Source organism: Lepeophtheirus salmonis, unplaced genomic scaffold (genome assembly GCF_016086655.4).
Source record: "Lepeophtheirus salmonis unplaced genomic scaffold, UVic_Lsal_1.4 unplaced_contig_75_pilon, whole genome shotgun sequence".
In the NCBI taxonomy this organism is placed as follows: domain Eukaryota; kingdom Metazoa; phylum Arthropoda; class Copepoda; order Siphonostomatoida; family Caligidae; genus Lepeophtheirus; species Lepeophtheirus salmonis.
The window spans coordinates 5,932-28,207 of NW_027295901.1; the positions used below are offsets into that span (position 1 = coordinate 5,932).

The 22,276-nt window shown below is 30.5% G+C and overlaps 1 protein-coding gene across 6 annotated transcripts in view; it reads right to left on the reverse strand.

The window, feature by feature from the left end:
- Positions 1-318: 318 nt before the first annotated feature.
- LOC121127513 (uncharacterized) overlaps positions 319-22,276 on the reverse strand; it is a 144,109-nt gene continuing 122,151 nt past the window's right edge. For 4 of the 6 annotated variants that reach the window (XM_071893964.1, XM_040722905.2, XM_071893966.1 and 1 more), the window contains 8 exons: positions 13,843-13,913; positions 11,834-11,902; positions 7,974-8,060; positions 7,570-7,914; positions 6,260-6,472; positions 5,486-5,605; positions 5,280-5,420; positions 319-1,707 (listed from right to left, as the gene is read on the reverse strand). In XM_071893964.1, the coding sequence (XP_071750065.1) occupies positions 1,636-1,707; positions 5,280-5,420; positions 5,486-5,605; positions 6,260-6,472; positions 7,570-7,914; positions 7,974-8,060; positions 11,834-11,902; positions 13,843-13,913 (1,118 nt within the window). In that variant the 3' untranslated portion in view covers positions 319-1,635. The remainder of the gene's footprint in view (positions 1,708-5,279; positions 5,421-5,485; positions 5,606-6,259; positions 6,473-7,569; positions 7,915-7,973; positions 8,061-11,833; positions 11,903-13,842; positions 13,914-22,276) is intronic. The other 2 variants (XM_071893965.1, XM_071893963.1) reach the window with 1 other exon arrangement.

The following is a 22,276-nucleotide window of genomic DNA, read 5'->3' on the forward strand; positions in this document are numbered from 1 at the left end:
CATCTCATTTTTTGGTTGCACTATGCTGCTTCTTAGAGCATTTTTAATTATCCACGTCAATAGTGCATCATTTTCTAAGTATAAATTGTAAAAAAATATAAATCGAGTGATTCTTCCATTTGAATTTAACGACTAATTTAATAAATTATATATTTTTAATCAATTGACTACCGGATTTTCTGTCAGTGTAAAACCCCGACAAATCCCGAGTAAGAACCCCTTCTATATGCGTTTGTATTAAGTTACTTAAGTAATTAGTAGTCTCATGGAATAATAACTCTGCATATTCCAATATTGATGAACTCATAATCCAAGAAATGGTTTTTTAAAAAGGTTTATTTACGGAAATAATCGATATAGTAAAGAAGTAACATAGTTTTTATAATAATAATAAATGTAATATTAATAATTAGGGGTTCACTTCCATGTGTTATAAATAAGTGATAATTTTAATAAATATTCTGAAAGTAACTATTCATATTTCTTTTTCTGGGAATAATAGAAATCATAGTATGAATACATTGCAAGGCCTCGCCGGATGTTTCATCCTTATAAATTTGTGAATATTTCTTTTTTTTTTTCGTTTTGCTTTTTAAATTTCCACATTTATAATTTTGGGTTGCCAATGACTTATTTTGATATGTATCTTTAACATGATTATTTGCAAAATAATAATAATTATTATATGAATAAATGTAATGAAAAAACAAATATTTTTTGAGATAGCAAAGTAATGGATTTCATAGAAGCTGTTAAAATAGTTGAAAATACTTTTTTTGTCTCTCTCTTTTACTTCTTCAAACAATATAAAACAACTGAATGTATAATATAATAGTAATGCTTATATACCTTCAACAGACAAGAAGAACAGCGAAGTAAAACAACCAATAATTAAGCAGTGTTTTAACATATGTTGTAAATGAAACAATCATGTGGTATTCACATTTTTTTTTTTTTTTGGTTTCTTGTAGTTATTATGTTTAAAAAATAATTTGATTGATTCAAATAATTGATGAGGCTCTTACATTCCAAAGTTGTTGAAGGGATTCTATATCAATATGCAGTTAACAAAGACAAAAAAAAACAAATATGAAAATTTGGACATTCATTTAAAGTGTTAGACTGGATGAAAAGTGACATCACATAGCCTTTTTTGTCTACGTATTATTAACATTGAGTTAAAATAATACATTTAATAATTATATCAATATTATATTTACAAAAGAAAAAGGAGTCAAATGTAATCCTTTTCCATAAAACTAATGAAACACTAAAAAAAAAAAAAAAAAAAAAAAAAAAGAATCGTTTACATTCATGTATAAAAATAGCAGGAAAATTAACTTTTGAATAAGGGGAACTGGGGTGCAGGATGAGGCAATAAAAGTTTAATTTATGGATATACAAATAGTTATACATCATATATGTATATGTTTTGTTTTTTAAAATCCCAATGCTCTTCCTTCAAACTATCTTCATAATAAAAAAAACATATACAAATGATCACACCTTGAAAGTAGTAAATAAATTTCTATTCTGTTTTTTCTTTCTCAAAAATTAAATTATAGGACTAGATATTTTGTATGGTTAGTAGTCATGAAATTGAATAAAGAGTTCATGGTTCTCCACGGAGTTAGTTTATATGTAGAGAGGGGTTTCTTGTCCTGTGAGGAGTCGGAACATTGATGTTGGCATGGTTTTCATCGTGATCTATAATTATAATAAGGAAATTAATTAAAAATCAGTGTTTATGTACATTTGTAAAATAATGTTAAAATAAAAATTTGTAATGAAAAACAGCTAGGAAGATCAATCTTTGGTATAATGTGTATATTTACATTTTATAAATATTTAACACAACATACTTAGTCTTTATATAACTCTTATTTATTCCCAGCGGTAGTATCTGGTAGACAAACTGACACATTTTGTTTGATTATATGGAAAATAACACTCCCCAGATCATCAGTGTTACTTTACGTTTTCATGAGCACCCGTAGGAACTATGTACTTGGATGTTCTCTCCACAAAAATAATAATAATAAGAGGTTGAGAGTTTTTAATATGATGTGGTGAGCTTTGGAGTACTTTAGTCTCTTAAGTGCTACCTTGCCTGTATTTTACCTTCACACGCTCGTTGCTTAACCTCATCTAAAGTCACACTCATTATTATATATATGCCTTTTTTCTTTTCCTTTCTTTTTTAATGAGCTCCTTTTATAAAACGAGTCCTCATCAAACACATAAATCAACAAACAAACAGGCTTTGCTTAATTAATATAGATTGTACAAAAACAAGAAAATGGGCTTTGAAGGGAAAAGAAAAAATGGCGTCTTTATTCCAGATACATTCAAATCCGGATAAAGGAAACTGCATTTTTTTTAAATGAAAGGTTAAATGTATCCAAATTCAGGGGCATTTGCAGGAGGTGGGCTGTAGAGGCTGTAGTCCCTTCTCTCAAAATCAAGGGATTTTTGTCTTGATTACTAAACAATTTCAAATGGGAAAATACATTTTGCAGGACCAGTCCAAACATTTTAACTTTACATTCTTTTTTCATTTGATTACCGCCCGAAAAAACATCCTGCTAACACCGCTGGTTAATTATTTTTTTTAAATAATGCAAAACTAAAATGTTGGCGACAGCTTATTATTTTTACCTATAAAAAATCCTAAAGGGATTCTTCATTCTTATGAATTCCAATGGAATTGATAAGAACGAAGGGAAGAAAAAGTTGAATTTACGAGGATTTCTTACTTCTTCTCTGACAAGTACTTTATGTTGTATAAAATTGCTATTTGAGATAACGTTGAATGTTTGAGTATTTTTCTGATATCTGAATGTCATATATCCAAATTATTGACTGTATTATGAAAAGGTAGTGTGGTGCCAAATAGGTGTAGTTTAGTTCACGGTTAATAATATTAAGTTTCAAAACTTATACAATTTTCTTTTAAATCCTTAAATGTCGCCTATAGTATGGGCTATCAATCTGTTTCTTTAAATTTTTATAACTGATTGTATGATTTTTAGGCCAACTTAGGGTTTAAAAATATTTAAGAACAACAAAACAAAAATCAAAGTTCTTGAAATTAAAAAAAAAAAAAAAGTTTTTATGACTGGTTCAATTTATTAAATCATAAAGTTTCAGGCCCTATAAACATTTTTCCCGTTCTAAATTCGGTAACTTAAAAAATTATATTTTTCTAACGTGGGGTCAAACAAGTTTATTATAACTATAAGCAATATGAAATTAATATAAAATCAGTCATGTCAACAATATTATGTGGTGTGCTTTAAAAATTGGCCTCCACTTTGTCCAATCTCTTTCCCTCCCTCCCGGAATGTATTCGTTACTTCCTGTTTAAGTTATTGCTTTTTTCCTCGATAAAAAACAAAACAAGAGACATTCTTCATATTATAAAATTCTTTTTTTTTTTAATGGACTTCTACACAAAGCAGAAAGCTTAAACATAATGAACTGTGCTATTAAAATGTATTTAAAAGTCTTTAAATGTAGATAAGCTTTATTTTTTTAAAGTTATGCACGGAAATGTGCCCATATTTGAAATTTATGTAAATCGTGTTTTATTGGGAATTGGTAATATGAAGAAATAAATGTATTTTCCTCATCTGTTATGATTAGAATTTAATTCTTATGTATTAGGCTTATTTTCCTACTGCATTCAATTATATTCAAAACCTGATTGAATACTCGTGTGTGATCCTATAAGATGGCATTAACCCTTGAGGATTTGTTGCAGGGTTATAATTGCATAATTTATAATCCTTGTTGAACTCAGAGTAGAATTGAGTAACTTTTAAAAATTACGTTGGTTGACATTTGCTTCACCCCTAATCCCTTATCAGTGATGATTGTAGCTGATCTAATGTAACGTCATGACAGCTAAGCTGCTCTATTCCAAGACATTCTTCAAATAGTTAAGGGGGTGAACATTTCGATTTTTAAACATGCTCATAATACACACGGTTTTATCACAGGGGGTCAAATAAGTGAACCTAACTTTTTTTTCTGAATTGAAATTTCCAAGATTCTTTTTCAACTACAAATTAATACTGTCTAAGTGAAATTGATAGCTAAGACCGGTAATACTACCATGTAAACATAAAACATTATAAAAGTTCATCCAATTTCTTGAGACAAGCCTTCAAATGCAAACATTATACCCCACCCTACCTACGGAACATGTCATAAGCTCGGATGAAAACATATTCCTTAATGATTTTTTCCCCTTGTCTCAGGTTTGATGTAAATTCTAGATTAGAAAAAAATGAGTGTAACTACATATATTGTTAGTCTCACTTTGCATGTGTGAACTCAATGAAAGTTTGATATAATAATTGTAATAATGGTTTATGAACCAAATATGATTATTAAAATAGATCCTATCATAAGTTAACTTTTTTTAAACATATCTTTTAATTTCCGTAGAAAGGTGAAACAAAGAGAAATCAAACGACATTAATGATATTACAAACATGAAACCCTCCGAGATCTAATAATACGATTAAGGATGTATACAACACATATATTATATACATATGTTGGTTAGGATAACGATAAACAACCTTGTGTTAATCTACTGACATGGAGGATCATAATGCTAAGATAATGTTTCTTATTAAAGAAATGAGTATATAGAGTAGCACCATACTGATATTCTTTCATAAATAGGTTCAAATAATGAAACACTTTTTTAAGCTGATCTTATTCTCTATTTTTGTATAAAAATCAATGGATATAACTGGAGATGTAAATCGTTTGTATTTTTAGCTCCCCACTTTTTTGGAAATGGTAATCTGAAGAATGAATCTTCTTTTTCTCAGCTGTTATCCTTATTATTTAACTCCTGAATATTGATCTTCCTTTCCGACAACATTCAATTATATTTAGAACCTGAGTGAACATTAGTAAGTGTGTTCTCATAAAAGACGGAGAGTAAAATTGAGGATATGTTGCAAAGTTAAAATTGTAAGTCCTTGATTGACTAGGAAAAGAACAGAGGATAGACATCAGATAAATACTTCCTTCATGTATTGGTGTCATGACAGTAATACATTCTTCAAATTGTCTTATCTGATTGCCAACAAGAAAAAATCGCTCCTGCTTTCCATGACATATTCTATACACCTCTGTATATGAGCATGGAAAAGATTATCAAAACTTAATTAATGACAATAGTAAATCATCATATTAAATTTAATTTAATAACAAATTATACATGATTAATTATTTAATCATTTATGAGATCAGATTACCTCTCCCACTGATGTGGCAAGTAAATTCACAATTCTTTCATGAGGAACAGCAACAACGCTTTGGCCATTTATTTCAATGATGCGATGACCAACACGAACTCCACCACGCTCTGCTATTCCACCTCGCAGTAAGCTACAAATCTTTAAAAAAAAATTGACAAAAAATTATATTTAGTACATACATAGATTTAGACGGATAGACTTACAACTCCATTTTGAACCGAAAAACCAAGTTGGTACTTAGTATCTGGTCTTTTAATTTTGACTTCTACTACTGGAGCACATGACACAGCAGTTAATTTGACGGCTGTTTTATTTTTGGTATTCTGTTGATTATAAAATTTTGTATATTATAAATATAATGAGTCATTCTAGAAATTAAATGCAGTTAAATCCAGATAAGATGTATATTTAAAACTCAATACCAAAAGAAAATAACTAGATTTATACTCAAATATAATTAAATTGCTTAATTTATAGTAAAACTTAGGTTCATATATTGAGTAATTTTTCTTTGATGTTCCTATCAACGTGATATAAAAAATATTTTTCTAACCTTTCTTAGTCTGAATCTTTATTTAATTTACTTGGATGTGCTGGAAACTACAAATTATTTTTGACAGCAAAAATTGTCTTTAAAGATATCATTGGATTATACAAATTAATTGTTCGTATTGGAGGTGAAAGTAACTGCCATAAAATTTTATGCATTAATGACAAAGTTGTCCTTAAACGAGTTTAACTTTTGTCTAGATTCGACTGTGTTTGTATAACCAAATATAACTCAATCCATGGTTTTCATTTTTTTAAACATGTAGTTTTTAAATAAAAAACAATTAATAATTGCCTTCATCTTCGCAATAAACGCGATTTGCAAGCCAAAATTGAATTAGCAAACACTTTTTAAAGAATATAAACTTGTGCAATACAAGGATTGTGTAAAGAGGTAATAGTTGACGAGTCCTTCTAAAAATGCATACCTTAATATAATGTTGACAAGTAGACAGAGGAAGTCCAACGAGTGAAATTCCATTTATGGCAATTATTTGATCACCAATGTTAAGATGCCCACATCTTGCAGCAGGACCTGTAGGTGAAAGATTCGCCAAGACAATGGTTGGAAGCATCGATCCCCAACCTGACTCTACTATAACGACTCCTAAAATTTCTCCTTTTGTTTTTGGAACAACCACCTTAAACATAAAAACGTACGATGAATTATGATAACAATTTTAAATGAGTATAAAAGTTGCAGTCTTAATTATTTTTCATTTTTGGATAAACATTGGAACGCATATGAAGAATGGGATTATTGAAATGAATGCAAATGCAGTTACATAAAAAGGATACAAATTATTCTACATTCATGTTCTTTGTTTCAAAATAATAAAACTTTATTGGATAAGGTAGCTGAACCAGTAATTCCCAAACAGTGACAAACATGCATCATTTTTCGATTGAAATAAGCATCACTAAAATATATAAAGGGTATAACAACGAAATCCGGTACTTTTGAACTATGTAATTTAAATTAACAAAAAATTTCATTTTTTAAGATTTATTCAAAAAAAAAAAAAAGATCAGCAATTACAAACATTGTGAGTATATTTCACTCAATGTAGCCTCTGTTGGATTAAAAACAGCCTCGATTCGAGTCTTGAACCGCGCACAGACCCTGGAAGCTAGGGCCCTACATAAATTCTTGTATTCCAGAACAATGGAGTAGATCAGGGACTTATTGGTGTTATGAATAACTCTATTGCCCTATGACTCAAGGTAGCTTATGACAAAATATTCCACATAATTCAGGTAGGGGGAGATAGGAGGCCAAATATTCTTTGACCCTTAGTCGTAACTCTGAGTCCTTGGTCTACACCAGGGCCTTCCTTAACTTCTTAACCTTTCTCTTATTGATCCTTATCATCTTTGATACCTTAACATTGCTAATATCTAGATCGTTGTTTACCTAAATCATCAAAACAGTGCATCTATGTTCTGCCTCTGAAAATGTAAACGGGTTGGAATCTTCCGTTATTGACGTTTATATAAATATTACACCTCAAAAAAGCATTGTGCAATTCGTTTTCATATATGCGGGAAAAATCCGGAAATCAGAACCGCCAAACTTCGTTGTTACACCTTGTTTTGACTAAAAAAAATTACTGGCACGAATAGAAAATGCTTAGAAAAACAAAAAAGGTATAATACAGAATTGTTAAAGTTCATCAAAACGAAAATTTTGGGAATCATGAAATCAAAGTGATGGATGCATCTGTTGAAAGGAACACACCTCTTTTTGAAGTTCTTTTTTAGCAAACATGGCAAGCTCATCACCAAAGATTTCTTGCGAATTTAAAACCTCTTGATAATCCATTTCCTTCACGAAGGAATGGTCCTCAATCCCATTAGCTTTGAGGAACTCCATATATGCCACTTGGAATGCTTGTCCTATGGACTGAGCAATGAACTGTGCCTCCTCACTTTCAAATACATGACATATCATTTTAGGCGTAGCTCCAATTACTTCTCCGGAGCCTTCACTCGGAATGATTCGACGTCTTGCCATTATCACAAGTATATCTCCGATGTCTGCGATATAAGATATACTTCTTAAAGAATGATCCATCATTATTTCCTAAAAACAAAAAGATATTAACATATATTTCCATATATAAAAACAAAACCATTTCATACCTTGAGATCAGTGTTGAGCACCATTATCTTTTCGGTGGATATGAACAAATCAACCTCCGTCGAGGGTTGATTCTCACTATCAGGAGCCTATAAAAAAATGGACATGTAGACAATAAGATAATAGTTGTTTTTTTTTGTTTGTTTTTTTTTTGGTTAAAAGTAGATTATTAAATTTTATACTAAAAATATGAGATAAATGAGTCTTATAAAAAATGTATAGATATACATAGTGCATTAAATTCATTTTGAATTACTTACCAAAGCCTTGTAAAGCAGCAAGAATAAAGATAAAAAAAAAATATGCAAATTATTAGACTAAGATTTAAAAATATTAAAAAAAAACTAAATATACTTAGTTAAATGGAAAAATATACGTTTATAAACTTGGTTAATGATTGATTTTTACACATCAATGAACATCAAAAGAAATAGTTCTTCATATATAAGTAAAAATCGTTTGTATATTTTAATGACATGATTAAAATATAACATTTTTTTTTTTTTTTTTTTTTTTTTTGGTTGTAAAATTTCGATGAACTTTCAAACATGGAAACTTTTCATAGGAATTAACAGGAATTTTAGACTAAAAATAGTGCTAAATTGCAAGTTATTAATGTTGAAGGCTAGATACATAAATATTTTTTGTGAAATATATATTTATATATTACTAAATGGGGACCCAAAAATTGCAGTGTATTTAAATACGATTTTATTCATGTTATTTTAAATTACAATGTTTCATTATGCAACCAAACGACAGCTAAAAAAACATGTTTTATTTTTATCCAATGTCTCAAAGTTTAAAAAATGACAGAGCAACAACAAAAGTAGCAACGGGTATGCAATCTCTTCCAAGCCGGTGTTAGTACCAAGAAGGCTGCAGAGAGAATTGACATCTGCATGCTTACAACACCAAAAAGTCAATTAACCCCTATACGGCCAAGAAGAACCAGATCTTCTGCAGCAATAATATGGCTAACTTTCAACCTGCTTCCCTGACCTTAAACCCCTGGATGATGTAGTATGGGCCGTCTTGGAAAAGAATATCTGCAAAAACCTCTCATCCAAAAATGAATTCACTCCGAATTACCATAATGACAACCTGTTATGACATGACCACGACCTTCATCGTCAAGAGCTGTCAATCTGTTCACCGGCGTGTAGAGGCTGTTATTCATTCTAAAGGAGGACATATTGAATACAAAATAAAGCTTAATATAGTATTTAAACATATCAAAAATTGGTTTTTAGTTGCCTTCATTAAAATAACGTTATTGGTAGTTTAGTCATACTACTTTGAGTTTTGGGTCCCCACTCTGGGGTACATAAAATGAACAAATTGATCAACGAAAATCAGTCATTATTTAATATAATTTAAAAAAAAATATTTTTCTGCAAAAGAACATCTGTGACTATTATCACTTTAAATTGAATGAAAATATACATCGAATATATCATTATATTAAATATCATTTGTCGGCCAAATGTCCCAAATGGTCCTTCGACCGAAATGTCTGTTCGGGCGAATTGTCATTTGACAAAAATGACAATCGTCCGATTGTCTACTCACGTTAAATGTATATACAAATGTTTCAAAATAACATAACCTACTCATTTGAAAATTTGCAAAATTCCGGGTGCAAAATTTCCATGATTATTTAGTAAATTTAACGGAAACTTCATTCTCCTTTGCTATTCTACTTCTATTTTGTGTACTGTCAGTTCTTGTGTATGCGGGCCAGTCTAGTCTAAGGACTGGCCTTATCAGTCCTTTGAGTAGTTTTTTAAGACTGTCGGTACTTTGGACTTTCTCTCTAGAACTGATTTAAAAAAAGAAGAAATAAAGTTGAGTGACGTTCTCGACTTTATAAGTTTTGGAATTGACATGCTGGACTTAACTGGACAGGACGGTAGTCTTCAGTACTAAATAAGGACCCACACAATACTACTTCCAAGTTTATATCAATAAAAATGATAATAATTAAAAAAAATATAGAAGAAATGACTATATTATGAACTATGCCGAGACCACTTGTATGCATAAATTTATTTATGTTTAAATTTTTTCTATTAAAATGACATTCTTAAATCATCATAAAAAGACTTTAACCATTTGTTATTTAAATATATACCATTTTATACTATTTTGAATTTATGAGTAATTTGATACATTTGAATATTTAATCCGATCATAATCAAATTTCGAATTATACTAAATGAGAATGTGTATTAAATAAAGACTCAATTAAAAGATCAGTGTTCTAATCCTTGGAACTTATTATAGGATTAAGATCCTTTTAGTAAGTACAATATAACATATTACATACATTATTTTCTTCTTAATTGGGCAGGTGGAGTTGCACTGATTCAGTATAAGTAAACATTATAGTATTACAATTACTCTACCGGACCTAGGAATTATTTTTGAAGTCCATATCCATAAGGAATATTTCTTTCTCTAGAGCTAATATATATCACACCTACGTGTTATGTTCAAACAAATAATCTCTCCCGAGAGCGATGACCATTGAGCCCTCTCACTCCAACCATACAATGTGAATCATAATAATTTTCTAACAATTTATATATCATAAAAATTCCATGGGTTGAAATGAATTTCAAGGAATATGGAAGATGTGCTACATTCTATAATTCAAGACCTATAATGCTTATATGGCTCACATATATTTCAGGGATAATTATTTTTTGCATACCTTTTATAGCGAAACTCTTTGGAGCTAGTTTTCTTTGATATTGTTGTTTTGAACTTAAGCGTAGTATTTCTAATTTGTGGTGACGCCATTGGAAATAATGAGTAGATATATTCACTATGGACTATGGGCGAGCTATTATAATTAGAGTTGAGTTTATTGTAAGGAAATAAAAAGCGCCAGGGGAAGACGGTCGCGAAACATATGACACAACTGAATTAAAACCATGGGTAGTATCAGCTGTCTGTTATATGATTATGATTTTTTTTTGTGAGGGGGGGGGGGAGATTATTAATAACTACCATAAAGAGAAAAAACTTCTATATTTAAGTAGCATTAGTGCATGGAAAATATTATAATTATATATAAATTCATGAATATTGTATTATAAGTGGCGCTTAAGATGGACGAGAATGCTTACTCTAGAGGGAGATGTTATTACAAGGACGATCTATTTAATAATGTACAAAAAAGAAGAAAGAACACACGCAACATCCATTTTTCTTTTTCTAATTTCTAAAGGTAGTTTTTTCATAGTAACCTACTCAACTCTAATTATAACTTATAAGTGAGAAACGACAAGTTACTCCAAGAGACGAATCCCCTCTTCTTTATTATCGGTAAGTTTACATACAAATTAGGGTGATGAAGGGGATGGATAAATCGATTAAATCAATTTACACTAAAGATAGACGATAATTCTTCTTTTTGGAGGGAGATGTTAACACCACAACGATTGATAAAATAATGAACCAAAAAAGAAGAAAAAACACAAACATCAACCGTTTTTCCTCTCCTAATCAGTTAACTTAGTTTTTTTTTTTATTTATATAGATTTCTTCTTTAGTAATACTTTAAACATCCCTCCTGTCTTCTCTTCGCACAGTTTCTTTCTATACAAAAATAACTTCCCTATGGATTAAGTATCAAACTAAGTAAACATTGTATTCCTATAATGTAACCATTGTAGTGAGGAAAAATCTTTAAGTTCATATAAATAATACACGTATATTTCTTCTCTAGGAGCCACCGGAATAACTTTTACACTAATCATCTAAATCCATAGTGACAGTTGTAATTCATAATATCTTTATATAAACTAATTACATAAAATTATATCAATATTGTTTAAGGAGACATTTAATTTACCTTGATACGAGAAACTGCTTCCTCGGCTTGCATCATCCTGGTTGCCTTTGTCGGTTGTCCTTCACAAACCTAAAATTACAAAGAAAGGATAAGTGACTATAACTATACATGTGATTGTACTACAAGTCTCTTAAAAAGACTGAACTTCATATCTTTTAAAGACTCTTATTTATAGAAATTGTACATTCTTTATTGTAGAATTTTGGTAATAAATTCGGTTCATAAAGAATATCAATTGATACACCCTGCTATTAGAGTAAAAACTGAGCATATGCTAGACACATAATGGAAATAAGTAACTACATAACAAGCAGTGATGAAAATTGTTAGCATTTTGGGCAAGTTAAAAAAAAAATCTAAAATCAACATGTAATCCTGATAGTTTGTAGAATGTTTTGGAGGCAAGCAGCTTTGCTGTTATGTCGTTTCATAAAATCAGCTACAAGCAGCTGTGACGAGGGGGCAAAGAAAAACAAAACAAAGACATATACAATAATTACCCCGACGTCGTCGGTCCTCAATGAGGCATTATTTACTTATATTGATTGGTTTATAAACAAAATGACAGATGATCTTCTCTCAAAATAATACAACTCCCAGAATGATAAATTACACAATAGATGGCGTTGTCGAAATTCTTCTCGGCATGCACCAATGTTTTTGAACAAGCTGCAGACTATCACACCATCTTACAGTTAATATATTCTTCAGGGCCGTCCATAAAATTATATTGGGGGCTTGGTTTTGGAATTTTTTCGAAAGTGAATTCCCAAAATAATGTTTTTTTAGAAATAAATTTTAAAATCCATACCTATTTACAAGCAATTGCAAAAATTAAATTATAAACTTTTTGGAAAAAAAACAACTAAATATTAAATTTTTGAAACAAAATTTCAAAACTCCACAGCTGTTTACAAAAAATGAAATTTTTGGACATTTGAAAAATATAATTTTCTAGAAAAATAGTTTTATTTTTTTTCCGAATATTTAATTTTGTTGGGAATTTTTTTTCAAAAATCGCTAGCTTTTCTCAAAAAATGAGAAGAATTAAATTTCATCAAGTTTTTTGAGAAGAATTAAATTTAGTGAACTTTTTTTGAAGAATTAGCTTTTTTGGAAATTAGGATATTTGAGAGTTGTACTGGTGCCCCTCACTTGTGGACAACCCTGTCGTTTTATTTTGCTCATGTCCAATTCTACTCTATGGCTAACAAAGACTTACAATTATGACTTCACAACAAATCCTCAGGGTTGCTCTGCAGCTTTTATGAGCATACGCAAATGTTGAATCCGGTCTTGTATTAATCATATGATATGGTTTCAGTTGTGCTTAGTAGAAAGGGAAGTTCACTCCCCAGGAATCAAATAACATATTAGGCAAAAGTTAAAAAAAAAATCATATTACCAACTACAAAAAAATGGATGGGCTAAAAAATGCTTACAATTGGCATAACTAACAATAAGTTACTAGTCCCAGAATGTATTTGGAAATGGGAGGGCAAATTATATAATGGTAAATTATCAAGACCATCTAACTGATTTTTTTGAGGGCTTTTTGCAGAATATTCTTGTTTTTCAATATAAGCCAAATTTGACCAATAATTTGTTTTTTTTTGTTAAAGAGACAATACTTATTAAACTTTTAGTTTATATTTTTTGTAAGAGACTAAACATGAACAAATAACCACTGATTTGTTTCTCTCTAAAATTGAGACATTTAAATTTTTTTGAAAATATATTTTTTATTTACAACTATTTAAATTTCGCAATTTCGTTTGTGGCTGTGGGGCAATGGCCTAAAGGGTCTGGCGCCACTGTAATAAGTATAATGTAAAATTATATAAAGAACAGAATTTGTTTAAACAGTGCCTGTTAAAAACCTTGAATTCTATAGGCAGAAGGTTTGCAAAAAATTGCATTATGTTCAATTCATTTGAAATCCAATTAAACTGATTTGATGTTAAAATACATATTTATACATATAATTGAACATTTTAGTAGAAGCTTACCAATTGTGTAGAGCCCAGATATCTTGCTCGAAACAAAACTCCTTCGATCAATACTTTAGGATCCGATAGAGCTGTAAAATAAATAAAAATATCACCATTTGATTAATTAAAGACATATACATATAAAACAAAGAAAAGGGTATTAAAATGTTTATTTAAATGTCAAGAAAAGGGGGGCATGCATGTTATTTGTAGTGATTAGAACCGACTTTGAAAATAAGTTGATTGTGAAGACAAGCATTTAATTCAGAGTGAATAAGTGTGTACCATCAATGATTTTGAAAAGGGATGGGAATGGGATAGAGCAGGAGGAGTAATAAATATGCTAATTCAAGTCTTTGATCATGATACATAATAACTTCATAGCACTAACAATGGAGTTTCTTTTATATTCATAAATTGGCAAGTACGTAAATGTTAGGTATATAATAACTAAAGAAAATGAAAGGAACGACTAGTAAAAGGGAGACACGTGACGTTATTTTTATTTTATCACGCAATGTTTCATACGAAAATAAACAGGGGGAGGAATGGAATAATTATTTAATACTTTTTGAAAAGTGTTCTGAGCTTAGCAAGGGTTAATCCTAATTTAACCAACTAAAGCTTAAGACACTTATTATAATAAAATATGCGGAAGGGAACTCAATGGACAACGTGGTTTGGAGAAATTAATCTCCCGAACTCAATTTGCGAAGTCTCCGTCATTCCTAGAGAAATGGAAATAGACTTCAAATAAGATTCCTAGATGAGATGGAGTAATTATAATACTATAATGTTAAATATATACTTTATCAGTACAACTCCATCGGAAAAATTAAAGGCACATTTAAAAAAGAAAGCAGTAACATGGACAGCTAACAAAAAAATATACTCTACATTTTTGTGTTAGTGAAGTATAGCCGAGACAAGTGTATATTTGTATGATGCATAAAATGTTGATAGGTATTTTGTTTTTGGTTTAATGGAGGAAAGTCGATGAAGACATCCTAAATTTGACCCCAAATTTATGAAGGAAACAATCAAACCCGCCCCTGAAGAATTTACAGGCTTATTTAGCCAGATCTTAACACTCTGATTTATGCACGTTTACCGCAAATTAAAAGGAAAATAGGTAGACTTATATTCTCAAATATTGATGTCTTTAAGGATTAATGGCCAATGGGTCATTTTCTCCGCGGCCTATATCGAAGATATCTTCAAGGACTTTAGGTAAAGTTTGGATGTTCTCTGTACATCCAATGGGGGTTATATCAACAACAAAATAATATTAAATAATATAAATCCTTGAATTTTAATTGTTTGCTATAAAAGATCGATTTGTAAATGTTGCTCACATAGAAAGTGCTGAGTAAAAATTACGTTAAACTGCATGCAAGACTGTCACACCACCTTGCGGATAATATATATTTTTTCCAGTTTTCTCATGCCCTATTACTATTGCAGTCCCATTGGATTTACAACTTACATACAAAGATGCAAAGAAGTGTATCCTAACCTCTCCTTTGGAGATAATCATATTTTACTCTAGGACTCTTATGATTATTTTTTTTTTTTTTTTTTTGGGGGAGGAATGATTTATATATAAGTAATATAAACTTTATCAGGTGAAGTACATGAATGAATTTCTAGAAAAAAACTTTTTACTTCTAGAGGACCTACTAGGTAAGTATATGATTACATACATTGAAAATGAGAATTACTCCTTCATTTTCTTCTTTCGTAAATCAAAGAAAAGCACTTATATAATAGAATCATCAAAAAGCTACATATAGTGGAAGACTATTACATGTCAAGTGTGCTATGAATTTCCCAGTATTTACAGGGTTCACAGTAAAAAACCAGACATTTCCATAGGATCCAAATCAGATTACATTAGGTAATGCATGTGTTAATTTATCGACGATGTAATAAAAGAAATTAACAAAAATATTCAAATAAAAATATATGAACTCATTGGAACTTTAGGTGTAGATCAATAAATACAAATATCCCGTCCGAAAGATTCATCTAATGCGTCCATAAACCAGAACTACTGACCCACTCAATTAAAACTACTATTTCCTGGGATAATGTATTTTTACCACATGAGGTTTCGTGGGGATTCACATGATATTACTAAGATATGATTGGTTAAAACATTTTTCCTTCTAGAAAAAGAGTAAAATAAAATCCTTATGTAGGGATATGCGTAAGGAATTTTTTTCAATAGTACATTTATGACAAATACACGTTAAAAGTGATCCAATTTCTGATATATGAGTATAGATTCATTGCATACTTGACATGGAATGTTCCTTTAGCATTCCTAATAATGAACCATATCTTCGACAAAGAGATCAAAAAAGATCAAGAAATCAGAGTATTAATTTTTGAAATTAAAACAACTCCTTCAAGTGGATGCAGTTAAAAAAAATCACGGCTATAAATCGTTGCAGATCATCACATTTAAAAAAAAAAAAAAAACTTCTTTAAGTGTTTTTATGGACCTAAAAGAAAAATGTCAGGGGTGGAATATTAATTAAATACCCAAATATTTAGCATCCTTAAAATATATTTATTATTATTTGTTATACTTGTCCCCAACGCTTGTAATAAATGTTTGTTTTAGACAGATAAAATGGCTAGACATCTTTTGGTGTTCTCTCCAATTTTCTAACATTGAAAAAAATAGCTAGAAAAAAGTATTTAAAAACTTTTAAGAGATTGTTCATTATTCAAAGTTTAGCATTTTGTAAAAAATAACTATTTTAGAAGAATTTCCACGAAATTAAATGTATACTTCCTATTTTGTCAATAGTTAAACATGGCAGGGCACACCAAAAGAAGCCAGACCTTTTAATTTGTGAAAAACAAACTAAAATGCAAAATGGTGGTTATTATCACCACACGTAATAAAAAATTTAATTTGAGAATCGAATTCGAGATTATTGCACTTGGGAGCTCTTTAAAATAAATAAGATAAAGGGTTGATCAAATCATTAACGCTCACAGTTACATGTCATGTACACAGTCAACACCTCAGTTATAAAATACGAAAAAAACACGTTAGTTGTTGAAATATAACATACATGCTAGGGCAAAAATTTGGACAAAAATAAATTTAAAAACAAAAACAATCATGCTTTCAAATGTATTACCCCTTCCAATTCATTATCTTTTATAAGAGCCTTCATTCCTTTACATAACTATATAATGACTCTGAATACAACTTTGTCATAATAATGACGATATTCCATTAATGTGACGTCAATTTCGTTCTCCCCCTTTTATCTCTCTCGTCTTTTTTAATGATATTTGTTCTATATTGTACATAGCACATACTAGTGTTGGGATTCAGTCTGAGACACTTATGATAATCAACCTAACTCATTAAGCACTTTAAGGAAGTTTGCTCAGGATCGGTTTCAAAGAAAAAGTTGGTCTAGAGCGATTCTATATATGAATTTTTGATGAGAGTTGAGGTGTTTCGAAATTGTAAACATCCACCTACAACAACGACTTATGAAGTTAAATGACTTCTTAAGTCATACAGGTTGCACAAGCTATGATTCCTTTTTTTTCAAACGCAATTTTCTCTCCAACAAGTTATGAGATTAAAAAATAAAACCAGATACTAAAAGATTGATGAATTTGGTTCATTTTATTCAATAAAGTCACTTCCAGTATCAATTACAGTCTTTATACGAGGCTGAAAGCGCGAGCAGGCCTTCTCCACATTAGTCCCTTGGGGAATCTTGGAATTCCTTCTTGTCCGACAAATAAGTTCGTCTTTGCTGTTGCAGGGGGGTTCGGTTGGTTTGTCTTTCCATCACATCCCCAACATAAAAATCCATCAGATTCAGATCAGGAGAGCTCGGTGACCAAATGTCCGGCTAAATGAAATTGTCAAAATTGTCTCGGAGTCATTGAAAACTTTTCAAAGTATTTGGGACAACGAGTTCGTCAATAGATTTATTTTTTTCCAACTGTTTCAAGTTTGGACAAATTTTCTAACAAAACAAAACAAAAATCAGTTGCCTATGAGACCATGTTAGCCTTGTATTTGTACAACTCATAGGTCAGGAGTGGTGCAAGAAATGATCCATAGATTGAAAACGAAAATAGAAAAATGGGGTTGAATCCGTCTCATTTAAAATTAGGATAAATCGATAAATTTTTGATGGCGTACAAGGTATTTCAAAATTGTTTACATTTACCTATAATAACGTCATATGTAGTTGAATGAGTTGCATAAATCAGGAGTTGGGAAAAAATGGGTCTATAGATTGAGACCCCAAATAATCGGTCTTGAAAATAAATTTGGTCTATAAATGAATTTTTGATGTGTTATGTATCTTTCAAAATTATAAACATCCCACATGAATGCGTTAATATGAAGTTAATTGTATCCATAGATCATATTTGTACAACTCGTAAATCAGAATAAGAGAGAAAATCGGTCCATAATTGAGACTAAAAAATATTTGATTATATATTACAACTAAAAGAATCAGTCTACCATTTAAAAACGATCAAAATTCAGTCTATTGTCGACTAAATATTGGTTTTAAGTCTGGAAAAAATCACTTCAGATTGAGTCCAAAAACAAATTCGGTCTTGAATCTCAACACTAGTACAGAAATACACTTTAAGGAACAAATTGCTCAATAAAAAACGTCATGAAAGGAAACATCATGTCACAAAATAAGAATATATTTTCTTTCTTCTTGTAAAAAGTCTTATTTTTTGCTTTTAACAATATATATATATAAATAAAAGAATTCTTTAGGAAAATGAATACCTTTCTTATTTTTTTAAAATATTTAAATGTAAAATATCATGCAAGGTTGTAATAAATAGATAGAGTTTGTAATTTTTAAATTTTATAAGTTCGTCGTCTTTTCTAGTGCAGGTGCATGTGTGATGGTTTTAACTATACATGAAAATAATATTATTCACAAATATGTTAAAAAACAAATCCCGAATATTAACGTGGTCACCCTGATAATTTGAAAAAGGTTTTGGAAGAAAGCAGCAAATATATAATGACTCTTCAATAAATGAGCTAGGAGTAGCTATGAATGACAGAAATATACTCCAACCCCACTCCGTATCTAGAAATGATATAGGTAGGAATTACGTGGATTTCTATCCTCAATTCTACCCCGAGTCCAACAAGGACTTACACTTATAGCTCCTACACAAATCCTCAGTGTCAATCTTTGTCTTCCACAAACTGGGAGTTTGGGATCGGTTCTAGGAATGATTTCCGAATCAGAAATAACTTTTTAACAGTCCCATCTTTTTTACTATTCAACGGTTCTAAGACCGATTAATTGGTCTGACAGGCCTAGCCGTCTTTTTATTTTCTTCACTCCTAGATAAGATTGAAGAATATAAAAACAATGATTGGTAGCATTCTTCAAAATGTTCCACAGCTCATTCTTATTTGTGGGGCCCTTTTCCGGAACTTTTCTTTCTAGTTATTGTCATAATAGCTCCATTGGGTTCAAATCAGGAGATTGAGCTGGTCAATGAATAATAAATAAGATGTGAGGCTTCTTTCTTTTTCAAGAAGTTTTGTAGAGCTTGGATGTATATTTTGGGTCGCTGTCTAATCGAAATATAAGTTGTGGAACATTTTGAAGAATGCATGGAATGACGTCAGACCTGCCTATCTTGAAAAACTAACAGAAAGAGTGCTAAAAGTCGTGAATATTTTATACTTGTTGTTCTGACGACAGTCTTGGTAAATACAAAACACATACAGAATCATGTAGCAGCTACAAAAAGTGGGGGACATTATAATATTATTTTCATGTATGGTTTGAGAAATATTTAGTTAATATTTAAGAGTGCTACACCAGAGGGAGCAGGCTATTAGAGTGAAAAGACTTTAAGGAAATAATACAAACGTGTTGAAGGCATTAGTAAACCTCATCAAAAATATTAAAGTCTTCAACACATTAGTATATTCACATATACGTAGTTCTCTCGTTACGAGCTTCAAAAGTATTTGCAATTAATAAGATTTTCTTTAGAAATAATGGTTCATTACAATGCAGTATCGGGGAACAAACAACAACATCGTAACAAGAGATTTGTCTCTGCGAATAAGTCTCAAGTCTGAATTGCTAAAGGGAATAATAAACAGTACTTGATCCAATTTAGTTTTTAGTTTCTTTTTAATATTCATAACAATTTTACAATTTTTTTAATGTTTTTTTTTTTTTTTTAAATAGTTGGGATAAGGTGTGAAAGACTCCTGATAAAGGAGTGATATAATATATACATACATATATAACTTATATATGAATATATTAAGAAACAAAAACAGATAAAACTCACCCATTTCGAATCGGAACATTTTTGAGTTTGTACGTTTTGTAAGTTAGATAAGAATTTTCAAAATATGTAAGTACATTGTGATTGTATGTATGTATGTATGTTTTAGTTTGATAAATCCAACGCAGAAATGGGAGATGAAGAGGGATAAAAATAAAAGAGAAAGCCAAATTACTACTCAGTTTTTGTTTTTACATATCTACTATGTACAAGTCAAGCTACATTTCCATAAACTTAAAATGTAGACAAAAAAAAAAAATAATAATAATATGTGTTGGAATCAATTGAATGGACAGATTTGTTATACAATAAAACATAGTAGCATTTCATCAAAAGTGATACAAATTATCAAAATCTTCTCTTCCCTCCCCCGTTCCCCCTCTATACTGGCTTTGTCATAATTCCAATTTTGCAACAATTTATATTTGCTCCGGAAGTATTGTATATAAAATCCTGAAACCTCACACATAAATAATTGGTCGAAAAATCTCTACAAAAACTTTAGTTTTATTGTACTCCAACGCAATATTAAAGAGCTAGGCCATATTAAATTTGAGACCTAAAAGTGCCATGCGGCCGGTCTCTAGTGAGTAAAAGGTCAACTTTATGTAAAAGTAAGTATCATTAATTTGAAAGGAAAATAATTCACTTTTTAAGATTAGCCATAGCAGGTCTCTCTATGACCAAAATGACGCCCGAACCAGCATTTCAGTGATTTTGGTACATTTTGGGTATGGAGTCTGTGATCCCCAACAGTAACAAAACTAACGACTGGAAAAACTTTCCAGTGATCAAGGCTATGCATTAGGAGTTAAAAAATGACTACCAGAACGCCAAGCCGAGTATATCGAGAACCACGTGAAGAATATTCAGATGTTCATCATGGAGCTAAGGCCAATGGTGGTAAGAACAATTGCAATATAGGTGCATCAGAAAAGTCTTGGCAATGGTAAGAAAGCAGCCTGTCGACAACATATCTACTGCTCCCACACCTCTACCATGAGGATTTTTAAGGCCGCGGGTCTCAAGTCCTGGGAGAAGCCTTGTGGTCAGCCACTATGGGCCAAACTGGAGTAGGAAGGTGCTTATGATGCAGGAGAGTGCTCCATGAGTCCTGAGACCTTCTAACGGATAATGTAAGCATGACCAAGGCACTGTCATCCAAGATCAAGGAGATGAGATGCGTCAGGGAAAGGATTGGAAAGGTTCGAGTCGCAAATAGAGAAAACTTTATTTAGTTTTTGTAAAAAAATATGCATACTTTTCTGTCAATTTTGAAAAATAAACCATTTTTTAAAATGGCAGACTGTTTTTTCCAATAGTGTTGCTTACATTTAAATTAAACCCTGTATGCATTTACAAATGAAACACGTATATATATTATACAAAGAGAAAGCCTACATGATAAATAAAAGAAATGATAAGTAGTCTATATTCATTCCCTTCACTTTTTGCAATTGAAACAATATTCCCATCCCTAACCATGATATATGTATGCATTTATAAATATATATATCATAAATATGTGCAATGGTATAGTTCGTTATGCTTTTGTGGTACTACTGAAATGTAAATGAGACGAAGAAGCAAGAAAACTTTTTCCTTTCTCCTTCATCACTCATGTAACCATATTTGTATGTAATATGTATTTTCTGTAACTTCCTCATGAAAGTTCAAATTCAATCCTTCATAATTATTAAGTAGAGGTATGATGAACGAGAGGGGAATAAGTTTTCCATGCATCTTTTCCTTATTTACTTTTCATTTATGACGATGAGGGATGGGATTAGGGTTGATATTGTGGCGAGCCTAAAAACACACACATCAGAAAATGTTGTAACAAAATAGTATTACTTTGATAGACGAACTATACTTCTGCTGACAGAGATAACAATAAGAAATGCTGTGTAAAATATGTCCTGTCGGTATGTAAAAATAAAAGAAACAAACAATTGTGCCTTCGTATGTTTTTATGTATTATATAATGTTATCCTAAGTATGGCTCCTAAAATTAAAAACATACATTATATACAAACATAAATCACTTTTATAAATGTTTGTATGTTTTAACTTTGATCAAATGATTTATTTTTCTTCAGTAGATTAT